The sequence below is a fragment of the Eucalyptus grandis genome, chromosome 3, assembly GCF_016545825.1.
Source record: "Eucalyptus grandis isolate ANBG69807.140 chromosome 3, ASM1654582v1, whole genome shotgun sequence".
In the NCBI taxonomy this organism is placed as follows: domain Eukaryota; kingdom Viridiplantae; phylum Streptophyta; class Magnoliopsida; order Myrtales; family Myrtaceae; genus Eucalyptus; species Eucalyptus grandis.
Window position 1 is genome coordinate 67,957,976 of NC_052614.1, and position 23,793 is coordinate 67,981,768.

The following is a 23,793-nucleotide window of genomic DNA, read 5'->3' on the forward strand; positions in this document are numbered from 1 at the left end:
AAAATCGTAAAATTTACTAACTAAGATTCCAAAATCAACTACTAATTAAAGAAAATCAGGACGTACGAAGATAATTAATTATTAAAAAGATCCTTAAATTAAAAAAAAAAAAAAAAAACTAAACTCGATCACATTCCGAAAATAAAAATAAAAAAATAAAAACTCCTGCGAACAAATGCAGTCGTTATTCGTAAACAGACGGCAGCTCCCAGCTCCAGCTTCTCCCTCCATTTCCTCGTGGGGAAATGCGTTTCCGTTGACGAGAATTCCGATCCACCGCCGCTCCCCGCCGCCGCCGCCGCCGCCATGTCGATCCGCCGGCCGCCGCAGCCGGCGGCGGAGTCGTCCCCTGGGACACGATGCTCCCGGGCCCGCCCAGCCGCAACAACTTCGGATCCATGGACCTCTCCCCCTCCGGCCTCCTCGCCTTCCCCTCCGGCTCCTCCGTCACCGTCGTCGACTCCCGCTCCCTCCAGCTCATCGCCGCCGTCCCCGTCCCCCCGCCTCCCCCGCCCTCCGCCGCCTCCCCCTCCCTCTCCCCCTTCGTCACCGCCGTCCGCTGGTCCCCGCAGCCCCTCCCCCACTCCCTCATCCTCTCCTCCGCCGCCGACGACCTCCCCTCCCCGCTCCTCCTCGCCGCCGGCGACCGCCACGGCCGCATCTTCCTGCTCGACCCCCGCTCCCGCTCCTCGCCCCTCCTGACGTTCGAGTCCGACTCGGTCTCCCCAAATCCGGCGTCCAGGACCTCTGCTGGATCCAGTCCAAGCCGGACAGCTTCCTCCTCGCCGCCCTCTCCGGCGCCTCGCTCCTCTCGCTCTACTCTCCCGCCACTGGCCGCTGCATCTGGAAGTACGATGCCTCGCCGGAGTACTTCTCCTGCATTCGCCGCGATCCGTTCGACTCGCGCCGCGCGTGTGCCATCGGGATCAAGGGGTTTCTTCTGTCTATCAAGGCGCTGGGAGAAACCGAGGACGACATCTCGGTTGGCGAGTTGCAGATCAGGACCGATTGCAGTGAATTGCAGCGTTTGGAGAGGGATTTGACTGGATCATCATCGTCGTCGCCGGCGGCTGCGGTTTTCCCCACTTACGTGGTGAAGTTGGCATTTTCGCCTCACTTGAAGCACATCTTGTATGTGACGTTTCCGAGGGAATTGGTTGTTTTTGATTTGCAGTACGAGACGGCATTGTATGCCGCGGCATTGCCTCGAGGTTGTGGCAAGTTTCTCGACGTGTTGCCGGACCCGAACCACGATTGGCTTTACTGTGCACATCTCGATGGAAGGCTTAGCATTTGGAAGAGAAAAGAGTAAGCAACTTTAAGCTATTCGTCATTCTAGGCAATGAGCGTACTTGAAATTTTGAGGCTGCATTTCGTTAAGAGGATCATTGTGTAGGGAGTAACTTTCTAGCTTGGTCTTTATTCCTTTGCTTGTATGGTTATCATGCAAGTGTTCGTCAAATAAAGCTAGAAGCTGCGTATTTGTTGTTGATGATGAGTACCTTGTTGAAGAGTTTTCTCCTTCTCTCCGCACTTAGTTTGACGGTTTAGCTTGGCATTCAGGCTATTTGCTTACGAGGATGGTATTGCAGGGGAGAACAGGTGCATGTTATGTGTACTATGGAAGAGTTGATGCCTTCCATTGGTACGATCGTACCTTCTCCTTCGATTCTTGCAGTCGTCATCTGCGAATCAGATTCCACTCTTCAGAATGTTGCAAAGCAATACTCTGATGCACCTCCTTCGCCTGCCTCCAGTGTGGAGTTTGACAATCCTTTTGATTTTAGCGACGATTCTCTTCTTGTTTCAAAAACACGATTAATCTCCATTTCTGATGATGGAAAAGTGTGGAACTGGCTTTTAACTTCTGAGGGCGATTTGTGTGCTCAAAAGGACAAAAATGACGCGAGTGCCGTGCCTGATGCCACTGAGGTATCGGCTCTCGAGAACGATACTGAAACCAGTGGCTCTACCACCGAGGGAATTGCTTCTAAAGAAATTCAGCAGTCAGTGAATGTCAGTGATGGCAGAAGCCGCAAATCAAAATCGTCCCTCAACGAGATGGAAATCTCATTTAAGGTTTGTGGGAAAAGAAGTTATTTGTAGTCATTCAAGCTCCTCGGTGTTATTTATAGCTAGTCAGATTTGAAAAGAATCTCAGGGTTTAGAAGTATATTAGAAAACATTTGCACTGTAGCTTTCCTGTGAACAGTTGAGATGCTGATAACCTGAAATTACCCTTGCATGCATCGATAATGAATATTCTGCAGCTGTGGGTATATATGGAAATATAGTTCTCAGTGCCTTCTTTTCTCTAGTTTGGCAGTGAATGTGCCCTGGTTAAGCTCTAAATTTTAGTTTCCTCCTTTTAAAGCAATGATGCTCGTGTTCCCCAAGATTTACCATTCACGTCTATTTCTCTAGGTGCCAACAGATCTCTTGTGCTCTATTTAGCATAAAAAGGCATAGTGACAAGTTATATTCTTGATGCAGATGAGTTTAGTTGGACAACTTCAACTTCTTTCATCAACAGTGACGATGCTGGCTGTACCATCCCCTTCATTAATGGCTACATTAGCCCGTCAGTTGCATTCTATCACCTTGTGGCATATCATAGTGATTTCTTCACTTGCTGAATAATATAGTTAATGTCTATCAAGGATGTTTGAGACTTTTCACTGATTAATAAATGTTAAAATATGAAGGTGGGGGAAACAGTCCTGCTGTAGCTGTTCCACTGGTTGCTCTTGGAACACAAAGCGGGGCGGTTGATGTTATTGATGTTTCTGCCAATGCTGTTGCAGCAAGTTTTTTAGTTCACAATGGTGTTGTTCGTGGATTAAGATGGCTTGGCAACTCTAGGCTTGTCTCATTTTCATACACGCAGGTCCATTTTCTGTACATGCTATCTTGCTCCTCCCTCCATTAGCATTATTAATGTTACCAGCCATAGCATTAGATTTGCAGGTTGCTGTCAATTACTAACGCATGACTCATGTTTAATTGACTTCAGGCAAATGAGAAAACTGGAGGCTACATCAATAAGCTCGTTGTCACATGCCTTCGTAGTGGCCTTAATAAACCATTTCGTGTTTTACAGAAGCCAGAACGTGCACCAATAAGAGCTTTAAGAGCTTCCTCATCAGGAAGGTTGACTTATCTTTACTTTTTTTTGGCTTTCTATAGTCAGTTTAATTACACAGTATGGTTTTTGGGAACGATTGGTTTAACTTCTCTATGTTATGGGTAGCATGATGCTACAAAAGAAGGAAAGAAAGAACTTCGCAGTAGTATGAATTAGCATGGTCCTATAGAAGGAATGATCTTCCTTATCACTTAATCTCATCTTTTTCAAAAAGGACCTTACAGCCCATAACCGAGTCAATTGATGTAATCATGAGACCAAGTATTGAGTTCTATAATTATGAGTCCATGTGTTAAAGCACCTAATTTGCTGCAATTAAGGATTTATACCCTGTTATTATCTACTCTGTGCAGATACATACTAATCATGTCATACAAGTGCATACACAAGGATTAGATTGCTACAATTTATGTGATTAACGTGGTGTTTTGTGATTTTCTTACCTTTTTGAGCTTGTTGGTCCCCACATATCATTCAAAGCTCAGTTAATCACCCAAAATCTAGTTTGGTAGTATCTTTCGGTCACAGGTTAAGTAATCGCATTTCATGAAAAGAAATCATGATCCGCTTGTGATTTACATGCTTCAAGTTAGGAGTTCTGGCAATAAGTTACTAAAGAAAATGAATTCCTGCAGTTCCATCTCATTCTTGTGTTGCTTTATCGCCCGCTAATAGTTTTTGCTCTCTTTTATTGTTATCTCTGTCAATTCTATGATGTAGCATAAGAAAACTTGATGTGGCCACCTGCAACCTTTTGGAGTCAGAAGCCGTTAAGTCGTGTAGTAATTCAAACTCACCATTGTCAGAGAAGTTATTTGTGTAGTGAGACGAGGGGTGGGCGTGTGGCTTGACTATGTTATTTTTCGAGGTGTGACTAAGAGTAGCGGCCTAGCATTCATGATCTTACGCAAGATACATGGATGGATTTCCTTGCAAATGTGGGGGTATCTTTAATTGCCTGCGAGAGATAACAATGACAGGGGAACATTGAGATATGCTTCCAATTGCCGACACTGATGAGACTTGTAAGGTGGTGGTTCTTGTCTTCTGGTTGAACAGCATAAGAAAGAATAGTAGTGATTATAAGTCATGAAAGTCTAGGCAATGCACCTTTAGTTGCTTGCTGACATCTATTTAGCATAACATTTAACTCATTATAACCGTAAAAAAAGTTGGAAGAGGATCTGTTGATACCGACATTGTTCTGGCTGATGAATTACTTCTGATATGATGGTTATAAACAATAAGGGACTATCAAGTGAGAACTCCTATTTGTTATTCTCCTTCCTGGGTTGTTCCTTTCTATTTGACTCCACCTTCAGCACAGCATAATTACTGTTTTTGCCTTCACATGTCTGAGTAAGTTGTGTCATCACAACACATTGCAGGTATCTTCTTATTTTGTTTCGTGACGCTCCTGTGGAGGTCTGGGCTATGACTAAAAACCCTATCATGGTAAGTTAGCTGGTAACATCTTCTTCATCAGAAACGTTTTGCATGCTTGTTGCTCGAATGATTTTACTGACTAACCATCGACTATTGTTTATGTTATTACTGACTTTACATATGGTGCTTTTCCTGTGAGCATTGATGAAAACTAGACCTTCTTAGTCTTTAGCTGTTGGTAATCTATAGATTTTGATGTTCTAGTGAAGTCTTTCAAATCATCATTAAAGCAAGTGAAATGATCCTTGTGATTATTTACTCCTTGGCATGCCACCCAAGTGAAGTCAATATATGATATTGTGAACAATAAGAAACGTGATGGATTATGAATGGTTAAGGGCACAAGAACTTGATCAATTCTTGACCAGACATGCTCTATTCGATAATACGGATATGAAGTTACATTACCAGAGTTAGCTGCAGCATAAAATTTTTTGGCCCTTGACCATTCTGTAATGACTAGGACATGGATGCTTCTCCATACTCATGATATTAGTTCTGTAATGCTACCTTCATGGTTTCTTTTTATGGTATGGGATATTTTGGGTGACAAGCACTGCATTAATGACCTTGTCTGATAAAGTACCAAAAATAGTTCTTATTTTACTCGATCACATCAACAGAATTTTATGCAAAATCTGCATATTTACTTTTCCTTTTTTTTTTTTTTTTTTTTTTTTTTTTCGAGTTTCCTAATTTATGTGATTTAGTTTTTGGTCTAGTAAAGTACCGTATTTTGCAAATTATCATGTTAGCCATATGAGTGCAGCATGTACATCTGATGCTATCCTACAGCTTTGCCATATCGAATGCTGTGATTTAGGTATTTATCATGCTTTATATCTCTATGTAGCTTAGATCATTAGCCCTTCCATTCACGGTATTAGAATGGACTCTTCCAACAGTTCCAAGACCAAGTCAACTGCCTAAGCAATCATCGTTACTGTCCAAAGATCAAGCAGCCATAGCAGCAGATGGGATGCCTTCTCCTACTACACCTTCAGATTCCAGTGAGCATGTCCATATACCTGCTAGTTTCTGTCTTTTTGTAACCGCTGAATATTTCTGAGTTTATGTAAAGTGGAGATTGACTTTCATGTGCAGAAGCATCGACCCAGGACCCATCTCAAGACGATACAACTGAAAGCTTTGCATTTGCTTTAGTTAATGGTGCACTTGGTGTATTTGAGGTTCATGGACGGAGAATCCGTGACTTCAGGTATGTTAATGTGTCATACTTGTGTATGGAATCTTTCAATGTCGCTTGGTTGTATCTTTATTGATTAAACAGCTCGTCATGCCATTTTTTAAGTGGTCACTAAATTTGTGGTTCTTATTTGAATGCATCATAAGATATTCCATTTGTGCTTGTCAATTCCTATTTTTGAGCGGATTGTTCTTTGTTAGATGATAGAAAGATTTATTCAGGAAAAAAAAGGCTTTGCAGACTTGCCAACTAACACACTTCTACTTTCGTGCAAAATGATAAGCTTCAGTGGCACTTAGTCATACTTGAGAGTTTGTCTACATGGTGATCAATCATAACCTATTCTTACAGCATGCTTGGTTGCAGTGATGACCATTACATCACAAGTATGATAAAAATTGACTGCCTGTTACAGTGACAACATGATCCCTATTATAGCATTGGCTATAATAGCTATTACATGACTCCCTGTGTTCTAGTTATTACAACCTGACTGTACTAACTATTCCCAAACTAACTGTCTCTTCTCTTGCACTCAATCTACAGATTAGATTATTAATTACAACTAACATTTACATTAATTATGGCTAAAGTTATTTATGTTATTTATAGAATGATAACACCAATGGTAACTATTTTGACATAATCACATATTATATGATCAGTAATAAGATATTAAGTAATAAGCAATGTTACCTTGATTATACATAACTATTAATTGTATAAGAAATTATTCATAATATATTAATTAAAATAATATTGGTTGTTTACTATTAGGTAGGATTATCTAAATTTCATAGTATAATGACTATCTTAATAGCTAATATTACTTGATGCTCAAATTGTTATATTGTTATTGTTTCAATCATACTACTGGTTATGTAATAAATAACATTTCCTTTTATGTAATTACATATAATTATGATTAAAGTTGTAATCATAAATTAATAATTCTACAATAGAGAAAAACGAATATATTAAACTGTAATATCTTGATTCTATAAATGGGGCATTACACTTATGATAGGTTATTAAATGACAATCACTATGATATATAATCACATGTTAGTTGCTTAAATTTTTATTATATTCATCTGTACATTATTAAAATATAAATAAGTATTTTATATTTTGAATTATAGGAGATGATGATCGTAGAAGTCCTAAAACTCTCTGTCGATTTGTCAATTTAATCCTAAAACTATTTGCATGTCATTTAAGTCCTGAAACTTGTTACCATATTTCGAATTAACTATTATGTTTACTCCGTCACTTTTTCTTAGATGGAAAATCTATGCGGTCTTTTTTATTAAATTTTCTTTTTTTCTTCGCACAACTGGTGCATCAGCACCACATTGGGAAGAAACTGAAAAAAAGAAAGACATTAAATACTTAAAAAAGGGGCAAAACACAGAGATTGTTGGAAAGGGTATTTGTGTTTTTTTTGGGGGGGCACTGCCCTCATTGCAGGGGCTGGTCACTGCCTTTGGTTTGTCACTATGCCACTGGTGGCCCCCCCTTTCCTTTCCTCTTTCTCTCCTGCAATCTCCCCTTCCATTTCCTTTTTCAAATTTTCACTTTATTTTTTCTTAATCTTTAGTTTATTGTTTATATGTTGGTATAATTGTAAATACAAGAAAAAAAAGACAAAAAAATTGAAAAAAATGCCAGGTTGGGTTCTTCCGTCCACTAGAAGGCGACTGCGTTAATGGAAGGACTAATTCGCAGAGTGACAACAAGTTTTAGGATTTAAAAACCAAAAAAATAGTTTTAGGACTGAAGTGATGAAACACAAGTTCTAGGACTTCCAGAGTTATTATCCCTAATATATGTATCCAATAATACATAGGTATTAAGCTTGTGAATATGATTTTAAATTGATAATTACTGTATTTCCTGTAAATATGATTTTAGGTATATTTTGTAAATTTTGATTCTATTCGCTATTACATTTCATTCATGAAACCAAACAATGTCATAGGTATTACTTTGCTTAAAGCAAATAAAGTAAGAGTAATAACAGCTTTATTGCATTTCAGCATAATGGCTATTAATTGTGCCCTTTCCATTACTGCAACCAAACGGTTGTTATGCTATTTGTAAGGGTAAAACTACGTGGATCTGTTTGTGTGCACAATGACATTATTTATGATGTTTTGGACAAGGATGTGAATTTTCTGCACATTGGGTGATGTAGTGATTTTCTGGCTTAATAGGCTTGCTCTAGATTTCTGGTTAGCTTGCACCTATTTGAGCTGATTATATGATTCAATCTGCCACGTCCATCAACTTTCTGCTGCTGAAATAATCTAATTTACAATGATTACTATGATTTATCTTTATAAAATATAGTCTGATGTTTGATTTCCACAGATCTTTGAAGCATATGCTCGTTGTCTGCTCATTTTTTTACTTTGCCAATGTATCACATTCTTGTCATTTCAAATCCTTAATATCTGCTTTGGCCAAGTTCTACTATGAGTTTCACAAAGGACTACTTTTTACTTGCCTGTAGGCCTAAATGGCCTTCATCTTCATTTGTTTCGTCGGATGGGTTGATCACAGCGATGGCTTACCGCTTGCCTCATGTAGTACGTATCTCTTTATTTGACAGCTTATTGTTAAAGATCCAACGTTTCCAAATAATTAGTTTGACTTCTAGTGAAATTCTTATTTCTCAGGTCATGGGGGATAGGTCGGGGAATATCAGATGGTGGGATATAAATACTGGACATTCCTCCTCATTCAACACTCATAGGGAGGGAATACGAAGAATAAAATTTTCACCTGTTGTTGCTGGAGACAGGAGTCGAGGACGCATTGCTGTTCTATTTTATGATAACACTTTCACTGTTTATGATCTGGTATATTCATATATAGACTGTCGATTACAACTCTTTTCTGTGGATTTTTGTGTCTGGAATTCTGGCTTGAGAAATCTTGCCTTTTGTTTAATGACATTCAAAAAGTTCGCATTCTTTTATGTGCAGGATTCACAGGATCCATTAGCTAATTCTCTCTTACAACCTCAATTTCCTGGAACCCTTGTACTGGAACTTGATTGGCTATCTGTTCGAGCAGCCAAGAATGACCCGTTAGTTTTATGCATCGCTGGAGCTGATAGCAGCTTCCGCTTAATTGAGGTTAACATGTATGTTCTTCTAATTATAGGTCATTATTCTCGTTTACTTTTTGGTTTTCTCATTTCTTGCTCGTATAAAGTATAATATACGCCTGCATTCTGCATAGTTCTGTTTTATCCACAGTCCAGTTGTTCAGTGTGAGTCAGTAACAAGTGCTCTGTTAACTATGTTAGTAATGATACTTTCAGGACATATTTTCATTTTGTTCATCCTATTTTACACTTGAGCTTCTGTGAGGCTGTTGGTAGAATGTGTCTGTGTGATATAGGAATTGGCAAATTTTTATGATACGCCTGTTGATAAGAGGCGCGAAGCCCACACAAGGCTTAAAAAGCTTGGTAGTGAAACTTGCGTATAACATGACATATACAGGGCTAGAGCTAAGCTGATCAATACATATGACTCAATCTGGTAAATATGGAACAGTTGTACAGCTCATCAATGGCTTAGCGGATGGCCAGTCCATGCAAATAGCTTGAAAGACACCCTCTGATAAAATATCTCCCTAAGTTTGGTGCTTTTACCTTACATCTCTGCTTCGAAATCGATATTTTAATGAGTGTAATTGTGGATATCTTGGTTTTCTGAGTTCAAATTATTTATCCCGCTATTATTAGAGTGATGTGTGGAGTGATTGGATTAAAAGGTCCACCAGGTTTCATTTCCTACTTAATGAGTATTTATTGCTAACTTTTATGAACTTTCAAACTTTATTGGTTTGATTTCCATTTCAAGTGTTTTCTTATGCCATATGGATATTAGGTTAGTTAAGATGTTTCTCCTGTAGTTATCACTTTGTCCATTTCAAACATGCTTTTCTCTGCTTACAGAAATGACAAAAAATCTGCCTCTGGAATCCAGCCCAAGCCTATCAGAGAGAGATTTCGGCCAATGCCCCTGTGTTCTCCCATTCTTTTGCCACTACCACATGCCTTGGTAGGGGCCAATTTTTTACTTTTCTGACTTGTATTTTCATCTTATTTTATTAAAATTACTCATGAGAAAGTCCTACTATAGTCTGAATTATCATTCGGCTGTAATACTCATAAGCAGTTATTAATGGAATGCATGCATTGCAGTTGGGGGAATAGGAATGATTCTGCCAGCTTGATAAGTTAAACTTTGCAGTTAGTGAGGAAAAAATTTAACTCTGCACTTGTTCAGGGTTCTGGGGTTGGATGGTAGCGTCATGGAGGATTAGGTGGGACTGAAATTAAAAGGATGAGGATGAAAAGAGAAAAGTCAAAATGGTGAATCAAACATCGAAGTTGCAAACTTCTATAGGAGTAACTAGCAGAACGCAATAGCAGTTTTATTATTGAAGCTCAAAATGCACACATTTATGGAGCTAGATAGTTGTCTTCCACTGAGTGAATAGCCTCATGCTTCTGCAGTTTCATCAATAACCCAGTTCTAGTAACATGCTTGATTTCCTTGTATTTTCTTGATAATAGGCATTGCGGATGATCTTGCAACTGGGGGTAAAACCCTCTTGGTTCAACACTACTGGGACTACTATAAATAAGAGGCCTCACTTGATTCCAGGGGCTGCTTCGTCCACTGGAGATCTGCGTGGTTACATGATAGATATACCACCGGTAGGAGACTCCGTGGTGCCAGAGATGCTTCTCAAAATATTAGAACCTTATCGAAAAGAAGGTTTTCGTTTTGCTTTAAATTCTGCATTCTGTATCTGGCTAGCACTTATTTTTGAATTCGTGAATGTTTTTTCTCTTATTTATATTGCTCACACAAATTAGGACATGTTGTTCCAGGTTGTATACTGGATGAAGAGAGGGCGAGGTTGTATGCTACAGTTGTTAACAAAGGCTGTATTGTAAGGTTTGCATTTGCTGCTGCTGTCTTTGGTGAATCCTCTGAAGCCTTATTCTGGTTGCAGTTGCCACGTGCTCTCAACCACTTGATGAATAAATTAGTGAGGAAGTCTCTGCAGAGGGCTCCTGCATCTGCACAGGTATCAGAGCTCGACGAGACTACCATGCTGAGCAGGATAACTTCAAAAGGGAAGTCAACGACTGGAGCAGGAAAAAAGGATCAATTGGTGAGTCTGTCAGCTTCGAGCCAAGTGAATGTAAAGCCAAAACAGGCTTTACTAAGCTCATGAATTTTATGAGGAATAATATTGATCAGTTATCTGGCAACTCTTGATTCCTCGTAATTCCTCCTTGTCTATGCTTTAAAATTCCTTTCAGTAGTTCTTCTTGACCGAATGTTGGATAATTTTAAAATTGCTTATCATCTTCTATTTCATTGTCAGACCCAAGGTCAACTTAAATCAATGGCCTTCGAACAAGAAGAATTGTGGGAAAATGCTAGTGAGCGTATCCCTTGGCATGAGAAACTGGAGGGCGAGGATGCTGTCCAGAATCGTGTGCATGAGTAAGGCCTGTCGCATTTTTCTTAATCGCAGTTTGTTGTATAAGCAGACAGAGTATTGTGAAAAGAATGAATAAGCATGTCAAAACATGGTTTGTGAAAAATGATGCATTTGTTCCGGGTGGAAGCATTTGTTTAAAAGTTGTCTCCATCAGTTAACTTGCTCTTAAATCGACATTTCGACAGGAAGCTTTGCATCTTGCTTAATCTTTGCTGGACTGGTCTTTTATATGTGTATATGTATGCATTTTTGAGTTAATTATATGCATAGCATTTCCTCATATCTGTTCTTTGAGGTTCTTAGTCAAAGGAATTTCTAGCCTCAGTGCAATTTGAGAATGGTTTGGTATCCTTTGAAAGATTTGACCTATTAAAGATTAGTGCCAGTAGACTATGTAGTTTCTGGGAACAGTAAACTTCCCTTTTCTGCTGCGAAGTTGTAAATTGGAGTGGACAAACCTCTGACCCAATCTAATGTGGCAGAGGGAACATCAAGCGCCTTAATCTCTTGTATCGACCAAAAGTTAAATTGGAACCTTTACAATTTTACTAGTCAAAACCAGTTGATGAGCATGAAAAGTGTATACCAGAATGCTGACAACAACAAACTAAGCCTTCTCGCACTAGGTGGGGTCAGTTATGTGAATTGTTTAATGCCATTGTAATCAATTGTGTATTATTATTTTTATAAGTTCTTGATGCTCAATATCTTAAATTATTGTATCCTGCCCTTTGCCTGCCCCTTCTAACCCCCTCTTCATCTCCTAACCCACTTTATCATAGGAGTCTCCAGGGTCTTTGTTCAACGTGACCAAAGCATCTGAAGCAAGCTTCTCTTATCTCATCTTCAGTTGTTGGCACCCTTAATTTTTCCAAGATGTATTTAATTCTGATCCTGTCTAATGGTGTGCCCGCTTATCTGATGAAACATTCCCATCCCCACTAATTTTGTGCAAATTTTGTCTTTGCCAGCCTAGGACTTCTCACCATAAAACATCAATGGCCTTATTGTTGCATTATAGACTCCTTCCTTAAGCTTAAGTGGCATTTTGTAGTTGCATAAAACACCAAATGCACTTTTTCCATTTCATCTGTCTTGCGTGTACTCTATGGGCCACTCCCTTGGATAACCTGAATTCTCATCAAGTTATTATTAGAAAATCTGATTCCAAAGTTTAAACTAATTGGTGAATGGACATTACACATGTGTAAGGCCATAACAAACTCCATAACCAATCAATGTGAGACACTTTAGCACATGTCATCTGAACTTCTTGTCTTACTGAACTTAAACTTCATATACTCTGTCTTTGGCCGACTTGACTTAAAACCCTTGTTACTAGTGTTTCTTTCTATAGTTTAAGTTTCTCGATTACTCTCGTCGGGTTTCATCTACAAGCACTATATAAATTTACATTTCAAGATGCACTAGGTATCAGTTTGATTCTTATTTCTAGTGCTTCTTTGGGTCATGTCATGTAAAAGTTATTCCTTGAGGATCCAAAAAGTGGACTTGGAACGAGGAACAAGTACTTCATATCGATGGAGATGCATTGCATACTTTGTTATGGGATATATATGCCAATTTTGTTCTTTTCTTGGTTTTAGCTATCCCAAATTTGATTTAGTTGGATCCGAATGGTGTTTGTAGTCTGTTTCTGCAGTGAAGACTTTAACAGTCTGGCATTAGTAGAATTGGAGTATAATATTGTCATCTTCCAGAAACCTGAATTGTTCTTATCCCTTGATTATTCTCTTGCTGTTAAGTTTGAAAGCTTTTAATTTACAAATTGTTTCTTTTACATGGATGATCAGGCTTGTATCGGTTGGAAACTTAGAGGCAGCTGTCAGCTTGCTGCTTTCGACTCCTCCAGAAAGCACTTATTTTTATCCAAATGCTCTACGTGCAGTTGCACTTTCTTCAGCTGTATCAAAGTCCCTTCATGAACTTGCTGTTAAGGTGAGTTTAACATTATAGGATTAATAATGTGGAACTATTGCTCAATATATAAAGCGCAATATCTTTGATTTATTAAACAAATCAAAACTTGAGCTGTTTTGACATATATATTGAAGAAAAGAATCTGTTTTCTTATCTCTCATAGAGTGATTACAATGAGTATAAATACATGAACAGAGAATCTAAATTAGGTAAGAAACCTATATAGATAAAGATCCTAAGTTGCCTCTAATATCTATCAATATCTAATTTACAGCAATCAGAATAAAAAACAAATCACATAATATCACGTAATATAATCAGGGAGAAATTCTAGAAGATTTCCTAATACATTCCAACACTCCCCCTCAAGCTGGCTTGAAGATGTCTTCCATAGACAGCTTGTTCACTAGACGAATGAATTGCCTTCTATGTAATCCCTTGGTCAGAATGTCAGCAGTCGATCATCACTTGAAATATACGGCATACAAATTAGTCCGCTATCAAGTTTTTCTTTGATGAAGTGTTTATCAACTTCCACATGCTTTGTCCGTTCATGTAACACGGGATTATGAGCAATTGCGATTGCTGCCTTATTGTCGCAATATACTTTCATTGGTATGGAACTTGGAATTTGTAGTTCATCTAAGATACCTTTAATCCACATAACTTCGCATACACCATGTGCTACCGATCGAAATTCAGCTTCAGCACTACTTCTTGCCACCACACTCGCTTTTTACTCTTCCAAGTGACTAAATTACCACCAACAAACGTGCAGTAGCCTGAAGTAGATCTCCTATCCATATTGCTTCCAGCCCAATCTGCATCGGTGAACACCTCAATTTCCAGATGTCCATGTTTTTCAAACATTAGACCCTTACCAGGACTTCCCTTCAAGTAGCGTAAAATTCTATATACCGCTTCAAAATGCCTTGGCCCTGGTGAGTGCATGAACTGACTCACCATACTTACAGCAAACGATATATCAGGTCGAGTATGAGATAAGTAAATAAGTCGACCAACAAGCCTTTGATACCTTTCTCGGTCTATTACTTCTTCAGCCTTGGCAAGTTCAAGCTTCATATTTGGTTCCACGGGGTCTCTTTGCTTTACATCCTAATAGACTGTCTCTTTAAGCGAGATCAAGAACATATTTGCGTTGGTTTATAAAAATGCCCTTTTGGATCTCGCAAATTCTATTCCAAGAAAATATTTCAAGGCACCCAAATCCTTAACTTTAAACTCCTCACCAACTTCCCTTGCAAGCTTTTCAACTCAACTTTGTCATCACCGTTAATATTATATCATCAACATAGACGATTAGAATTGCACGCTTACCTTCCTTTGAGTGTTTATAGAATAGAGTGTGGTCTCCTTGACTTTGGTGATAGCCAAATCTTTTAACCACCTTCCCGAATCGTTCAAACCACGCTCTTGGAGATTGTTTAAGTCCATACAACGACTTTTTAATCCGCAAACTTTGCCTTCGGATTTCGCAAAACCTGGTGGTAAACTCATAAACACTTCTTCCTCCAAGTCACCATTCAAGAATGCATTCTTCACGTCTAAGCGATGTAAGGGCCAATCAAATGTAGCAGCCAAAGATAGTAAAATTCGAACAGAATTTATCTTGGCAACGGGGCAAAAGTCTCCCGATAGTCTACTCCATAAGTCCGAGTGAACCCCTTTGCCACTAACCTTGCTTTATACCGCTCAACACTCCCATCGGGTTTACATTTACGGTAAATACCCATTTACAGCCAACGATCTTTTTTCTTCGGTGTATCAACCAACTCCCATGTGCCATTCTTCTTAAGTGCAAGCATTTCATCCTCAACAGCCATCTTCCACTTTGGATCCTTCAAAGCTTCATGGAAATTTCTAGGAATAGATATGTGAGACAGATTTGACACAAATGCTCTATGATGATGAGATAACTTTTGGAATGACACATGTTTTGATATAGGATGCTTAGTACATGATCTAACTCCTTTTCTAAGAGCTATAGGCATATCAAGATTAGAAGCATTAGTATCAGAATTTAAGATAGGAATGGAGGGAAAAAGAGTACTATTAGGATTTTGATGACGAAGGCAAGAGATCATCTCTCGGGGTTGTAGACGGATGAGGCTCCAGGACAAAGTTCGATCTGCAATATTTTGAAGAGTTTTCCTTCTAGTATAAACTGAAGCTCGGGCTTATTGATCACATTGTGATCTTGAACTTTTTCTCCCCCTATCTTTGACACATCAAGATTTGGCAGAGGTGTTTTCGAAGATTCAAACAAAGGATTAGGAAGGACAGGAGAGTTAATCTCTTCACTAACTTCGCCATTCTCCCCCTGAAGAGATTTGTTAGAAAAAACGGTTGTGACTCGATAAATGTTACATCCATAGTGATATGAGTTTTACCAAGTATGTGGATTGTAACACTTGTAACCTCTTTGATTAGGTGCATACCCTATAAACACACACTTTTCAGCCCGAGGATCTAATTTAGATCGACACTGAATTGGGAGATGGACAAATGTAGTGCAACCAAACACCCTTAGAGGAATATCAAAAAAATACGAGCTGTGGGGTACACTTTTTTGAAACAATTTAAGGGAGTAGTGTAATTTAATACCCGAGTAGGCAACCTATTAATTAGATAAGATGCTGTTAGCACAGCTTCCCCCCATAAGTATTTAGGTACATGCATTGAAAAACAGAGGGCACGCGATACTTCAAGGAGATGGCGATTTTTGCGTTCAGCAATGCCATTCGTTGGGGTGTAGTTCGGCAAGTTGACTGGTGAATGATGCCTTTTTCGTCAAAAAACTCCCCAAAAATTGGTTATAATATTCAGTACCATTATCGGTACGAAGAATACTAATAGTAGTACGGAATTGAGTCATAACCATTTGATAAAATTTTTGAACAATGACTCAACTTCAGATTTGGCGCTCATCAAGTATGTCCAACATAAACGGGTATGATCATCTATAAAAGTAACAAACCATCGTTTTCCGGTTTTTGTTGACATGGGTGAAGGACCCCAAACATCACTATGGATTAAGTAAAAAGGAGATGATGCACGATCTTGTTTTGGATTATAATGAGTACGATGACTTTTAGAAAAAGACAATTGTCACAATGTAGTGAAGAAACATCCACATCTTTGAACAAATGAGAAAACAAATGTTTCAAATATCTAAAGCTAGGATGGCCTAATCTATGATGCCAAACCATTATTTGTTCTTGAACAGGGAAGAACTGAAAGTTCCATACGCCCGAGCTTTTTATTAGAGACAAACTCTTCAAAATAGTAAAGACCATCCCTCATCCTAGCATTGCCAATCGTCTTCCCCGAGATCGATCCCGAAACTCACAATGGGAAGCAAAAAAGACAACACGGCAATTAGACTCTTTAGAAAGTTTACTAACAGACAAGAGGTCGAGGCTAACTTAGGAACATGCAGTACATTATGAAGTTTAATAGACTCGAAAGTGGAACTAATCCTTTGCCCGCAATAGATGAAAAACTCCCATCGGCAATCCGAATTTTTTGGTTGCCGGGACAAGGAATATAGGATTTGAACAAATATGGAAGATTAGTCATATGATCGGATGCCCCGAATCAATGATCCAAGGTACAGATTGTGAACAACAAGAGAGGGCATTTAGATTTCTACCTTGGTGGGCAATCGAAGCGGTAGGATTACCCGATACGGACCCGGCTGAAGTAGTTGCGAAGATGGTTTAGTTGTTCTTTGCTGAAAGAGAATGCAAAGTGGCCTCATTAGCTGTAGGAGGCATACGCGAGAAGACTTATTATCACGGCTAAATGAAGTTGGTCTCCTTGCTTCACTAGTTGTAGAAGCTGGACGGCCATGAATCCTCCAACAGGTCTCCCGTGTATGACGGGGTTTGTTGCAAAAATCACACCAAATACGAGGTTTCCCATCCGATCTTCGCAAGTTAATGGGGATCTTGCTTATATTTGCCTCGGAAACTATTGTTGTAGGAACATGGCCCTTCTTGTCTTCAAATATAGTTAATGCTGAACCTTCCAATGATCCATCCTTTCCGCCGGTAGCCGACTTGCCCAGCATTATTCCCCGTCTACTTTCTTCTCTCCGAACCTCTGAGAAGACCTCTCCAATAGGTGGAAGAGGCTGCTTCCCAAGTATTCTGCCCCGTACTTCATCAAACTCATCTCTAAGCCCCGCTAGGAAAGCATAAATACGTTCCGCTTCTACAATTTTCTGTATCGATTACCATCTTCAATACACATCCACTCATGATCATTGAATACATCCAATTCCTGCCACAAACGTTTCAAGGAGTGAAAGTATTTTGTGACAGTTTCCTCTCCTTGTCGCATCTTCCCTAGCTTCAAGGTTAACTCGTAGATTTGAGATTGATTACCCAAATCTGAATACATCTCACACACCGCATCCCCAGTTCCTTTGCGGTATAATAGCCCGAGATAATTTGCACCAATATCTTCTTCCATGGAGTTGGTCAGCCACGTCATAATCGCTGAATTCTCTCGCATCCCGGACAGCCCAAGTGGGGTCATCTGTCGCTGGTTCTGCATTATCTCCGGTCGGATAGCCACTTTTTCCTCTACCCCGTATATACATTCGAACGGATTGAGACCACCGAAAAAAATTATCACCATTCAGCTTTATGGAAGTGATCTGAATGGGATGAGCTTCGGTGGATTTTGTAAGAAGTGATGGAGGGTTAGATTGGGTGGTTGATGATTCGTCCGACATAGTGATCGAACGAAAGAAAAAAAAAAATTACTCGAGGTGAATAGATGAAGGACCTTTGAGCTCTGATACCATGAAGAAAAGAATCTGTTTTCTTATCTCTCATAGAGTGATTACAATGAGTATAAATACATGAACAGAGAATCTAAATTAGGTAAGAAACCTATATAGATAAAGATCCTAAGTTGCCTCTAATATCTATCAATATCTAATTTACAGCAATCAGAATAAAAAACAAATCACATAATATCACGTAATATAATCACGTAATATAATCAGGGAGAAATTCTAGAAGATTTCCTAATACATTCCAACATATATAATTATCTTTGATGATGGGCTAATTGTGTCTGCATACTTTTTTTTTTTTTTGGGTTTTACTGTGAAGGTTGTGGCTGCCAACATGGTTAGGACTGACAGGTCACTGTCAGGTACTCATCTTCTCTGTGCTGTTGGAAGGTATCAAGAAGCTTGTTCACAGGTTAGAATTTTCTTATCTAAAGCTTTAATATATCTTCATTATTGTCTAAGGTCAGTTGTCCGCTTTAGTCTCTATGCAAACCCAGATGTGTAAGTTTTGTGTCAGGGACATTCCATCTTTTCTATAGTCCGCCCTCTTGTTGAGTTTAGATAGAGAGAGATGCCATACAGTTTCACAGATGTCCTATTAGACATTCCTGACGGCAGGTTTTTTGGTTTCTCTGACATTTTTGTGTGCTGTTGTATTTTTTTCTACTTCCTAGAATGTTTTTTCTACTCACAACATTTGAATTAAAACAGTGAAGAGGAAACCTACCAATGTATGTAGTGCAAGCCTAGACTGCTAGCCTTTATTGTAACAAATTGTATAAACTTCTTGCCTCTGCGTTCATTTAACGACATATTCATTTGGAAATTATGGACAATTTGATGAGGTTAATTACCACAATTTATTGAGGGTAATTCAAATCTCTAATGAGAGGTTGGAATGAGAATAACATTGTATATTAGAACTGTTCTAATTATCTGTTCTTTCTCCTGACTTTGTTTAGCTGTCCAATCATTTAATGTGGTTACTTCAGCATCCTGTGTGGTTACCAAAATCCTCTGGCTTGCAGACAATGAGGGAGCGTCGACGGTTTTGTTTGATTTACATCTATAGTCCGTTTTTTAGGTCTCGAGTTTTGCCACTGATGATCCCTTGGTAGTCATAATCCCGCCAGCATAGATTAGATCTCAGTGACTAAGGATGCAAATTCTATGTTGTGGGTGGAATTTGGAGAACTTGCTTATTCATTTCTTGAAACAATCCCTACTTTTAGTTGCATGATTATTACTGTCATCATTGTAATCATCACTTCTGATCAATTTTATGTAGTTATTGATTTTTTCTATGAATAGTAATATGCTCCCAGTGCAAGGAAGGAAATATCAGACTGAACTGTCAAAACTAACCAAATTGGACACTGTCCAGACTTGAACAGTTCTCTCACAGACCTAACCAAAATCAACCAAATGGCTTATCGCTTTGATTAATTTTTTGCAGTTACAAGATGCAGGATGCTGGACAGACGCAGCAACTTTAGCTGCTACACATTTGAAGGGCTCTGACTATGCAAGGTTATCCCAAAATCTCCATTTGTCAAATCTCCATTGTTACTAAGCTTTATCCAATTCTTTTCAAACCTGATTTTTCTCCTATTATCTATCCTTTATAATTCAATATATAGCATTTATGATCTCTGATGCGTACACTTGTTTTCTGATAATGATTTCTATTGTTGCCCTTTTATTATTTTGAGAAACAGTCGAAACTATCTTAATACTTAAAGATATTCTTTTATCAAACTTTAGTTGCTGTTTTCTCTCGTCAAGGAAAGAGGCACGGGTCTTCAAGTATCTGTGCGCATTTTTATCAAGCAAAACTGACCTTTTTTTTTCCCACCAAAATTTAAATAGTTCCGAATTTGAAAAGCCTATGAAAAATTTGTGGGATTATGTGTCAACATTTACACGTTGTAAAAGTTTCAAGTGTTTCAGAGGAATGAAAAGTCAAAGTGCACAAGTTTGAAGATTTAGAGCGTGTCTGGACTGATTTTACCTTGGTACTTTTTATTTGACCCAAGTCTTGAGGCGTACACACTTTGATTTTTTTCAACTCTAAACATTTCTTTCACCACATGTAAGTAATTACACGTAATTCACATTTAAAAATTTTCATAATAAACATTAAACAAAAAGCAAAAGTCGCTCTGGACATGCTCATAATGTCTTACAAAACATGATGATTGGGATGTGAGAATGTTGTCTGATATTTTGGTTACTCCCAAGGGAAAACAAAGTCAAGTACTTTTTTTTTTTTTTTGTGGGTATCTTCATGCAATAATATGGATAAGTTGATCTGGGACTTTGCCTTTTCTGTGTTTTTGGCTAGTGGAGAGGTATAGATGTTCCTTCTGCTGACGTGTGGCAAATGACAATTAGAAAATACATATTTGGTGGATTTGCTGACAATTGAGAATGATAGAACTGAAAGTTATTGTATAGCAATTTAATCAATTAAATGACTTATCTTACTTAAAAAGTTGGCAATTTCACTAGGCAAGGTCATATTACCATGCTATGCATACATTCATCCTAAATAATGCTATCTAATAAGCAGTTATTCAAGATTTGGTCTGATTGTATTGGATATATTAACATAACCAAATCTCGGAGCATCCAATTGCATAACTTGGTGGCGTTTAGCATTCCTAGCATTGCTCTTTCATATAAGGTGCACTTCTGCTGGAGACATAAGCTATGATGGCATTGATTCCAGTTGCGGAAAGACGAGCAAAGTCGTGCTCTTTCTGATTGATTAGTTGTTCTTTGGTCAGATCTTTTCTGCACTAGAACGTCGCCTTTGTATTTCGCTCTGCAAGACACTCTTTTATTTATTTATTTATTTATTTATTTAAATAATGAGTATTATGTGTCCATGTCAAATACATGAAAGTCGACCTCAAGCCATGGAGGATTATGTGTTCCTTCTAATGCCAAACTATGTGAACAAGTTGAATAATGTCCACACCTGATCTACCAGACAGAATCTTTCAATTTGGTTGATTCCCAATTTGGACATTTGCTTCTAGATCTTCTCACCCAATTAATCTGTACCACAGCAAATTCCTTGAGACTCAGATTGATGTATTTTTGTGGCAGGACCAGCCATCTAGTTTCCCCGGGCCCTTTATTATTGAACAAGCTGTGATAGATAACCCTAGAAACAGTTTCTACAGTAGTTTTCTTTAGTTCTTGCCAAAGTTACAAACTCAGCAGATGGGCTTGAAGATGAAACATTTTCACTCAAATTGTATGTACCGTGAAAATTCTGACTGTTTCATTGCATCATTCTGTTCGCAGAGTGTTGCAGAGATGGGCAGACCATGTTCTTCTGGCTGAACACAACATCTGGAGGTATAATTCTGATTCCTTTCTATTTGTCTTCTAACGATAACATTGGTGCACCTTGATTATGGTTACTTTTTTAGGCATCCCAGATCTTTGGGGATTTCAATTAATTATAGAATAAAGGGCTTAATTGTAATGTAAATGTAGATTTTGAGAATGTAGAGGTATGGTACAAAAAGGTTGTGGTGAGTGTAATAAGTGACGGCTTCTCTTTCTTCAAGATCAGTTGATGCTCTTCTTAAACTGTGGAATGTTATTACAGGGCTTTGATTTTGTATGTTGCTGCTGGTGCACTCCCGGAGGCATTGGCAGCCATTCGTCAGGCGCAGCGACCAGATACAGCTGCCATGTTCATACTCGCTTGCCGTGAAATTCATGCAGCTTTTATGTCCAACATGGGTGATTCCGATGATGAGTCTTCAGTCAAGAAGGAGCAGTTCAACTTACCTGTTTTGGACCCAGAGAACGTGGATGTCATTGCAGTTGGGGAATATTATGGGCAGTATCAGCGGAAGCTAGTTCATCTCTGCATGGATTCTCAGCCATCATTCGACTAAACAAGCTAAGCTGGGTCATTGTACTGGGTCATTATTCACTAACGTCTATGTGCGGTGACATTTTGCAGTACCTGTAGCAGCGGGAATGCTCATGTGATTCCTTCGTGCTCCTGATACTCATTGTTCATGCTCGATTATTCTTTTGGATGACCAAACTGCTCTTCTGTTTGGAGGGTTCGTCAACCTGAGAAAACAGCGTGACCCGCCAAACGAACTTATACCATAGAAAAGGAGAACTACATCCATCAAGGGAAATTTGGCAGACTAGGCTTTGGGAGAATTCTGTTTTGCAGAAAACTCGACCCAATGGTCCATTTGTATCTATTGTTGAAAATTTTGCCAACGTCTTTGAGTTGATTTCTGCATTTTTCCGAGGAGAGTATGGCGCTTTGAGGTTCACATTCTGATTTATTCTTCCCCTGAATGTACAGATTCTGGAACTGAGTTGGTTGTAGTTATTATGTCTGTCTATTTGTTGTCGCTCAGCGTCTACATTTTTTCTCTCCAAATTAGCTAGTTGATAAAGTACCCATTGGAACAGAAACTTGTTCAAGTACATGGAACGGTACAATTTGCCTTACCACCGATGAGTTCAAATCCTTAAAGGTGGATTGTGGATACGATGAGATTAGTATGAAAGTGATTAACGAGATAAGGTGAAATGGAATGATACAGGCATTTCATGAGATGGTGCTTGATATTGATGTCAAGAAAGATAAAAAAGAAAAGAGTTAAAAAGACACTTTAGTAACGTTTCTGTTCAAAAATTATTTTCGGAACAGAAATTAAAAAAACTATTTCTATTTCGGGAAATGATTTTTGAATAGAAGAACGCGTTTAGTAATCGCACAAAATTTCAGTTTCTGAAATAGAAAAATAATAGAAACCCGTTTAGTAAACTTGTATAATTTTTTTATTTCTTTTAATTTTTTAATATTTTTATTTTATTTTATTTTTCCTTTTTTATTTTTTATGTTTTTCTTTTTCTTTTTTTCTTCCTTTTGGTCAATCGTCGGCCTCGGCCATGGCGACAACCGGTTGACAAGGTGGCCTCACCCAACCATAGTGAGGCCCGTTGGTCCCTAGAAAGGCCAAGCCTCATCGTGGCTGGGTGAGGCTCGCTGGCCCTTGGCAAGGCCGAGCTTCGCCATGGCTGAGCGAGGCTCGTTGGCCCTTGGCAAGGCCGAGCTTCGTCGTGGCTGCGCGAGGCTCGGCCTTGGCTTGGCTGAGCCAGTTCAAGCTCGCCCAGATCCAGTGAGGCTAAGCTTGCCCGGCCACTAACGAGGCCGAGATCATAGACCAGCCCAAAAAAAAAAAAATGAGAAAAAAAGCGTTTTCGGAATTGTTCCCGAGAATAAGAAACAAGTTTTTTCTACTTCTCGTTTTACTGTAAATAATTTTTTTTTTTGTGACCTAGGAACCTCGAACTGTCGGCAGCCGGCGAGTAAACCTGGGGGGACACATAAGCAGGAAGACCCACCACCCCCGGCGTTCCACTTAAGATCCGAAGCGATCGTGAGGGGATTCGAACTCCTCCCCTTCATGAGGGAGAGAGAGCCCAAACTATCGCGGCCATCAATGCGGTGGTTCTGTTGCAAATATGTTCCTAGAATAAAAAAATGTGAACAAGCGCGTTTCTGTTCTTTTTTTGTTTCCCGGAACAAAAGAACAAAAATTTGTGTTCTGGGGAACAAAAATAGATTTAAACAAACGGGCCTTAATATCACAAAAAATCCTAAACTAGAAATTAATATTGTGGACTTTT

General features: G+C 38.9%; 1 protein-coding gene across 1 annotated transcript; it reads left to right on the forward strand.

Moving 5' to 3' along the window:
- Positions 1 to 202: 202 nt before the first annotated feature.
- On the forward strand, positions 203 to 22,520 carry LOC104438570 (WD repeat-containing protein 11). Its single transcript, XM_010051748.3, is given in 22 exon segments — positions 203 to 345; positions 348 to 719; positions 722 to 1,308; positions 1,593 to 2,079; positions 2,494 to 2,581; positions 2,706 to 2,887; positions 3,014 to 3,150; positions 4,534 to 4,600; positions 5,445 to 5,601; positions 5,696 to 5,810; positions 8,314 to 8,389; positions 8,480 to 8,662; positions 8,789 to 8,949; positions 9,772 to 9,877; positions 10,396 to 10,600; positions 10,717 to 11,003; positions 11,220 to 11,341; positions 13,154 to 13,298; positions 18,428 to 18,520; positions 19,565 to 19,638; positions 21,424 to 21,477; positions 21,734 to 22,520. Coding segments are annotated over 22 exon segments (4,032 nt in total). The 5' UTR covers positions 203 to 306; the 3' UTR covers positions 22,029 to 22,520.
- Positions 22,521 to 23,793: the final 1,273 nt, after the last annotated feature.